At 33.4% G+C, this 7,839-nt stretch overlaps 1 protein-coding gene across 1 annotated transcript; it reads left to right on the plus strand.

The window, feature by feature from the left end:
• Positions 1 to 3,286: 3,286 nt before the first annotated feature.
• On the plus strand, positions 3,287 to 7,355 carry LOC123222722 (3-oxoacyl-[acyl-carrier-protein] reductase FabG-like). The gene is made up of 5 exons (XM_044645653.1): positions 3,287 to 3,442; positions 3,562 to 3,662; positions 3,840 to 4,039; positions 6,072 to 6,301; positions 6,882 to 7,355. The coding sequence occupies exons 2-5, from the start codon at positions 3,571 to 3,573 to the stop codon at positions 7,158 to 7,160; spliced, it is 801 nt and encodes a 266-aa protein (XP_044501588.1). The 5' UTR covers positions 3,287 to 3,442; positions 3,562 to 3,570; the 3' UTR covers positions 7,161 to 7,355.
• The last annotated feature ends 484 nt before the right edge of the window (positions 7,356 to 7,839 follow it).

Genomic DNA, 7,839 nt, shown 5'->3' on the forward strand with positions numbered 1-7,839 from the left:
TAACTTAATTTTAAATAATTATATTTTCACCTCTACTATCTAGAGTTCTTAGGATTTTATATTTTAGAGTTAATAACCATTTCTATTAAAATTTAAAACATTATATTTATACCATAAAAAATTCATACTTTCTTTTCGGCCATTCACTATAGTGACATCTCCTGTCTTTCTCTTTCTCCTATGGTTTTGTGATGTGAAAATCATTGAAAATTCAATCAAAATGGCTAAATTTGTCATATAGATCTGTGCATCGATTGATGCATAGATCGGTCAAGTGATGTCGCACAAACGTGGACATCTTTCATGTGATGTCTTTTGACTGATCTGTGTGTCAACTGATGCATAGATCATCACACGGATTTGTGTTTTTTGCACAAATCCGTGCAAAAAATTCAATCATTTTGATTAGATTTTTTAATGCTTTTTGCATTAGGAAACCATTAGAGAGAGAGAGAAAGTGTCATTTGTGGGGTTGATGACGTGCCGTAGCAAATCACTAGGAAGAACGGTCACTGAAAAGAGGGAATGGATTTTTAGGGGTGTAAGTGCAATGTTTTAAACTTTGAGGCGTGGTTGTTTTGAACTTTTAGGAACCTAGATGGTGGGGTGAAAATGTAACTTTTAAAAATTAGGTTAATAGGGAAATTATTAGTTTTCAAAACTAAAATGGGAAATGGGGATGAATTATTTTTTCTTTAAATAAAACATCAAAATAACGATTTTATCTTTAACAGTAATAACAAAATTTAATAAAAAAGTAAATGTTTGAGTTTTTGAAAATTAACAAGTAGAAATTTGGGAAAAAAGTAAATTTTGGGTAGGAATAAGTCCTTTGGCCTGTTCCTAAGAGGCCAAAGGACTTATTAACACCTAGGTTTGGTTTATTTTCAAACTCCTATTTGCTAAATTTAAAAAACCAAAGTATGCACAATTCTATTAAAATTTTCTATTAGGATTAAAAGTAAAGTTATTATATAAAAAAAAACTAAAATTTTATCACATTTCTTCACCTTAGTTTAAAAAACTAACAATTTTCCCTATCCAAAGTTTAAAAAGTTATCTTTCCTCTTTTGGGTTTTTTCCCCTTCTCTAATGACCATCTTTGTTAAGCCCGATGGCCGACTTTCCCACTATCTTCCTCTACTGTCAATCTTTCTGTGTTAATAGTCTTTTTTGTCTAATAAAGATGATTCATCTTCATTTGCCCTAGATTGACTTTAAAAGATAACTCAAAACCCATTGAAATTATCAAAAGATGCCAATCAATAGGTGAAAGAAGACCAATCGTCTTCGTTCGATGAAAATGGTTGCCAATGTCAAAAGATCACGAGATAGGAAGATGATGGGAAAGTCGATTGTCGGTCGAAATGGAGATGGTTGTCGGAGAAGAGAAAAAAACTTTACGGGAGAAAGGTAACTTTTCAAACTTTAGATAAGAGAAATTATTAGTTTTTTAAATGAAATGGGAAAATGTGATAAAATTTGAGTTTCTTAATATGTTTTATGAATAACAGTTTTATTTTTAACCCTAATAGATAATTTTAACGAAATGTGGATATTTGAGTTTTTTTAAACTTAACAGGTAAGAGTTTAGGAGTGGACCAAACCTTGGGTAGGAATAAGTCTTTTGGCTTTTAGGAATTAGACCCATGTTTTGATTGTTTAAAGCAAAAAAACTCATTAACAATAAGCCGAAAATTTATTTCCATCTAAGGTTTAGTCAATTGACACAGTTTCACCTGTTAATTTTTAAAAATCTAAATATCTATTTATCAATTATTACTGTTAAAAAAAATCTATTAGTAATAAGAGTATAATTGCCATTTAGCCAGTAATATTTAAAAAAAATAAATTTTTATTCCATTTCCTAACTTAGTTTTGAAAATTGACAATTGTCCTCCAACTTAGTTTTGAAAAGTTGTATTTTTCCTCTACTAGGGTTAACTTAAAAAGGCAACACATTTTCCAATAACCTTTCTCTGTCTTCGACCGCTTTCTCTGTCTAAGACTGACAACCTTCTTTCTCCAATGCTTTTTATCACTCCCGAAAATCCTCGTTGATGTTGACGATAACCAAACATAATCTAAACATGGCGTTCCACCTGCCTTCATCGACATTGTCAAACATCTCTATCTCTCCCGCTCTTTTTCGTGCACTTCTAAGATCCAACATTTTTCCAACAAAGTCATGGCCAACAACGTCAAACTAACCAAAGTGTTGGATTTACTGGTTAAACTTGATGACATCATTAAGAGTGATAGAGAGCATCGAAGTTGCCAATCTCAAGCAAAGAAAACAATCGAAGATAGAGAAAAAAGATGGTTGAAAAATGTGTTGTCTTTTTAAGTTAATTCTAACAGGGAAGAAAATATAACTTTTAAAAACTAAGTTAGAGAAAATTGTCAACGTTCAAAACTAAGTTGAGAAAGGGAATAATTTTTTTTTTAAACATTACTAATTAAATAACGATTATATCCTTATTATTAATGAATTTTTCTAACAGTAAGAGTTGATGGCTAAATATTTATATCGTGTATTAAAAACTAATTTTTTTATATTATGTTTCGTATCATATAATAGAATATGTATTTTAAAAAATAATATAATAAAATAATAAAAAAATATAATTGACATGTTATTATTTTGAAAATTATCATAAACACCTTTGAAAATTTAAAATTTCTTATATACAGTAATACTATATTTTTATCGATCCATGTCATATCGTATTATACGATACATTTATTGTATTATATTAATTTAATACATCTTAAGATATATATTATTTGTTTATCTATATCATAAAATATATATTATGAATTGTAAAATACTAATAGCTATGCTTATAATAATGGTAAGAAATAAAAATGAATTAATAAACCAAAAGATTTTCTTCATCGTTTTTAGCTTTAGACTTTCATTAATTTCTTGACCTAATTAGAAGGCTTTTCTTTAAATTATTGCACGAAAGTTCTTTGAAATTTTCAATTTCATGCTGATTACTGGAGTAATTTGAACGCAAAAGAGTTCGAGTCTCCACAATGAAGTCTATCGATTTCGTTGCATCTGAAAGCGTTGAATTCGGTTGTTGGGTCATTTAAATCATATATCATTCTAAGCAATGCAATTTCCACGAGCTTTAAAAGAAATTTCCAGGAGTTTAGTAAGCAATATAATTTAATCATACACATTTGCCCAATCATATTATGCAACGTGGCTTTCTTACCAAGCATCTGTGTGTTGTGGACAGCCTGATTATTCCACGTTAGTTAGTTTACAACCACTCCTCCTCCTTCCGAGTTGGATTAAAACAAATAAATACTTGTTGAGTGAAACTCGTCTTTCGCCCAGCCTAACTGTAAATCGATGACTACTTGTCCATTTTTTTGAAGATTCTCGTTTCAGTTTATTGAACAGTGGATCACTTTTTCCTTCTCACAGGTTCAGTGTCTCTCTCTCTCTGTTTTCTCCTTTTCTTTTTGTTCTTGGTTTATCTTCTGGATTTGGTTGATTGATTGGTGTTGGTGTTGATAGGATGTTAATTTAACATGTTGTTGCAGGTTTTAAGAATGGAAAATCCTGTGAAGAAAGTGTTGCTTACCTCTGACGGAGACGAGATTTCCCAAAACATTGCTTTCCATTTAGCCAAACGGGGATGCAGGTTGTTTTTCTGATCCTATCTTCATTATTTTCTCTTCTGTTAATTTGCTCTTGTTTTCGAAGTTTTTGGGTGATGAATCCAAGAATTCTATAAAGACAATCCCATATTTTAATTTTGTTTCAGGCTTCTTTTCTCAAATACAATTTTAATGATTGATTGTTTTTTTTGTCCTTGAAGATTGGTTTTGATGGGGAACGAGAAGCGCCTTCAAAGTGTTGCGGAGAAGATAAAAAGTATTGTGAAGATTGCTGAAGCAGTTGAAGTGGTTGGAGTAGATATAGAATGTGAGGACGAAGCAGCTTTTGATGAGGCGGTAGATAAGGCTTCTCGAATTTTGGACAATTTGGATGCTTTGGTGCATTGCTATGCGTATGAAGGTATGTTTATTGTGTGGTTGATAAGGACCTAAATAGGACCTAAAAGAAGCAATGCTGACAGCTCCCCCAAAAGGAGTAGCGGATCATTTACCAAAAGTTGGAAGATTCTTTTTTTTAGGGGAAAAGGACATTTTCCATCCAAATTTTAACATAATCTCAACATCTTACCCACAACAGTTGAAAAATCTAAACACCCACCCATAGATTAATTACCGTTCAAATTTCAGTTAACAACAGGGGTAAAATTGTTATTTTATTTATAAACCTTAAAACTTTGAAATTTTTATCATTTTTCCTCTTTAGGTTTTAAAAATGAACACTTCATCTTGTCCTTAAAGTTTAAAAAGTTTAGATTTTACCCCTAGGGTTTGCTTCCTTCTTCAGCCACCATCATTCGGACCGACAGTCGACGCTTTCCATCGATCTTTCATATTTGACTACAAAGGAAGACGAAGGACGACCCTTCGTCACCCAAATCTAGACAATAAAACATCATCCAAATCTAGAAGAAGAGATGAAGGACGGTGCTTCATCCAGAAGTGAAGACGAAGTGTCGTCCTTCGTTGTGTCACCTAGAAGATAAAGGATGACGCTTTGTCGTTGCGTCCGGATGACACGAAGAACGATGATGAAGCATCATCTTTTGTCTCTTCTTCTAGATCTAGATGACGTTTCATTGTCTAGATCATCCTTCATAGTTGGAGATGAAAGATCTGTGGAAAGCGCCGACTATTGGTTGGAATGATGGTGGTTGGAGAAGGAAGCAAACCTTAGAGGTGAAATCTAAACTTTTCAAACTTTGAGGATGGGTTGAAGTATTAGCTTTTAAAACTTAGAGGAGGAAATGATAAAAATTTCAAAGTTTTAAAGTTTATAGATAAAATAACGATTTTACCTATGTCTCTAATTAAAAATTTAGACAACAGTTAGCTTATGAGTAGGTATTTGAGTTTTTCATCTGTCATAGGTGTGATTATGAGACTGGGCTAAAATTTGGATGATAAATTGTTCTTTTCCCTTTTTTGAGTCACAATGAGACATTTGTGTCAAAATGACAATGAGTTGAGTGATGGATATACACAACAAACTAGACTACAAGACTTCAAAGTAGGGATGACAATGGGAAGGGGTGGGAAGGAGATTTCAATCCTCGTCCCCGTCCTCGTCCTCGTAGGAGATATCAATCCCCGTCCCCGTTACGGAAATGAAAATGATTTTCCATCCCCTCCTCACAAAAAAAAAAAAATCTTCTCTCAATTCTTGCAGGGAAAAATCCATTTTCTATATTTATAAGAAAAAATCTCTTTCTTATACCCTCTAAACACAATATAAATATATTAAATAATAAAATTAATTAAAATTAAAACTAACCCACTATTTCAAATATCATAAATATAATATATTAACCACTTTAATATGCACAACAAAAACCTAAATAAATTTGAAAAACATAAATAATCTAAAACTATAAAGATATATTAGTATTTTAAGTAAATATATTTATATAAAGAGACGAAAACGGAGGCAGAATAGGGAAAAGGTGGAACTAGGAGGGGACACATGTATTCTCGTCCTCAATTGCGGAGATTTTTTTTATCCTTGTCCCAAACCTCTTTTTCGTTTTTATTAAAGAATCCTCTTTCTATTAAGGTCGGAGAGGGTCAGACCCCTAAAGTTAGACCGAAATTGCCATCTTTACTTCAGAGAAGGCTTGAAAATGATGCAGATGGTATACATTTAATCTGGAAACCATTGGATATCCAATTAGACACTGGTAATTGATTCACCAATTTTTTTATCTATTATAAGTGGCTGGTTATAAAATGTTTGCTGCTTGAGAAAAGATTAAACTATGGTCTAATAATTTTCGATTGACCAAATACTGCCTTTCTGATATGTCATTTGGGTTGTATCTGAAAATCTTGAGGGACCTTTTGTTTAGAACCAACTTCACATGCTAACGTTCAAGAAAGCTTAGTCAGTCTGGTTATCTGAAATAGGGAAATTTAACGTATCTGAATACATGGAACAGGAAAGATGCAAGATCCGCTAGAATTAGCTGAGGAAGAGTTCAGAAAATTAGTGAGAATCAATTTCATGGCGTCGTGGTTTCTTTTAAAGTCAGTTGGCAGAAGAATGCGAGCCAACAATGGAGGAGGTTCCATCGTATTCTTGACGACAATAATAGGGGCTGGGAGAGGACTTTATCCAGGAGCCGCTGCCTATGGTGCATGTTCAGCAGGTGTGCAGCAGTTAGTTAGGGTAGGTACATTCTCTGGATCTTACTTCAATTCAGTGTATATTACTTTTGCCCTCTCATTTTTGTGCATCGATTCAAAGGCCATTTGAGGTAGTGTTTTTGTGTAAATGCTACTTGTTTCTGATGTGTAGTATTGTGCCTTAGCTTCATTCTGGTTACCTTATCGACCAGAATGCAGCTAAGGTTGTAGTCCTAATTTCTGTGCTTTCTTATCTTCATGTGTCTTCTGCGAAATATTTTATTCCGACTATTCAACAAGATCATATCCGTCTAATTAAGTTTTATGATATCAGATAATTCGTTGTTAGCCATACAAACTTATTTTTATTGCATGCAAAATAGTCATAAGATAATGGTCATAATTGTAGAGTGGTTGAAGGGAATGCATCTTGAGTAGCTTGAATTAGACAGGGCAAATGGAAGCCAATGAAATGGTTTCTGATTTAGACATCTGCCACTAAAACTGATAGTTAGAGTTCAAAGAATACTCATTGTTTAAAGAGGACTATGGAGAAATTGGTCAAAATTCTAGCAAAAGCACATGCTCTGTTTTAACTGAACATCTCGAATTGCTTTTCTCAGACAGCAGCACTGGAGCTTGGAAAATACAAGATCAGGGTTAATGCTATTGTCCGCGGTTTGCACTTGCAAGATGAATATCCGTTAGCAGTGGGGAAGGAGAGGGCAGAGAAGTTAGTGAAGGACACAGTGCCATTGCAGAGATGGATGGATGTCGAAAATGATCTGGCCTCGACCGTCGTCTATTTAATCAGTGATGGTTCACGGTACATGACTGGAACGCCTATATTTGTCGATGGAGGGCAGTCTCTAACTAGGCCTAGGATGCGATCTTTCATGTAATTTGTAATCTTATTTCATTCATATCATCAATTCAATTCAACTCTCGCTCAGTTGAGTGGCATTATTCTTTCTCAAGGAAAAGCTAGTTGGCCTTATTCCAGATTATTTGTAAGTCAAAATAAGAGAACAAGGAGACCAAATCCTTCTTTATTGATTCATTAGAAGATAATTTGGTACAAGTTTTAGTCCTGTGAACATCGTTGCATCTAAAATTACAGGATCAATGAAGTGATATGTTAAACGGAGAGGTCGGTCTTCCTTGTACCTTTGTTGCTCGTCAAAGGTGGTCGGTCTGCTACAGCTAACATTTCTATAACAGTTTTAATAAAATATTGCTTGATTTCTCATTTTTCCATGAACAGCCCATAAGGAAGTTCACACCGTGTTGTTTACTTATTTATGGCAGCAAGATTTCAACATTCATTTTCATTTGTCAAAGTCAAGTCAATCTGACCTGGTCCTCGCCCGCGGCACTCGGCAGAGCCAATTTTGTCGGTGAACAGGTTATCGCTAGGAGGGGCGGTACCAAATACCAGGTGCTCACCCGGGCTGAGCTTCGTGGGATAAAAACAAACACAGTTAAAATATTGAAAAAATCACCTAATCTTATTAAATAATAATATTCTCCTATATTTTTATAAACAAATAGAAAATCAAAATTTTAACATATTTTTTTATT

Source organism: Mangifera indica, chromosome 8, assembly GCF_011075055.1.
Source record: "Mangifera indica cultivar Alphonso chromosome 8, CATAS_Mindica_2.1, whole genome shotgun sequence".
NCBI classification, from domain to species: Eukaryota; Viridiplantae; Streptophyta; class Magnoliopsida; order Sapindales; family Anacardiaceae; genus Mangifera; species Mangifera indica.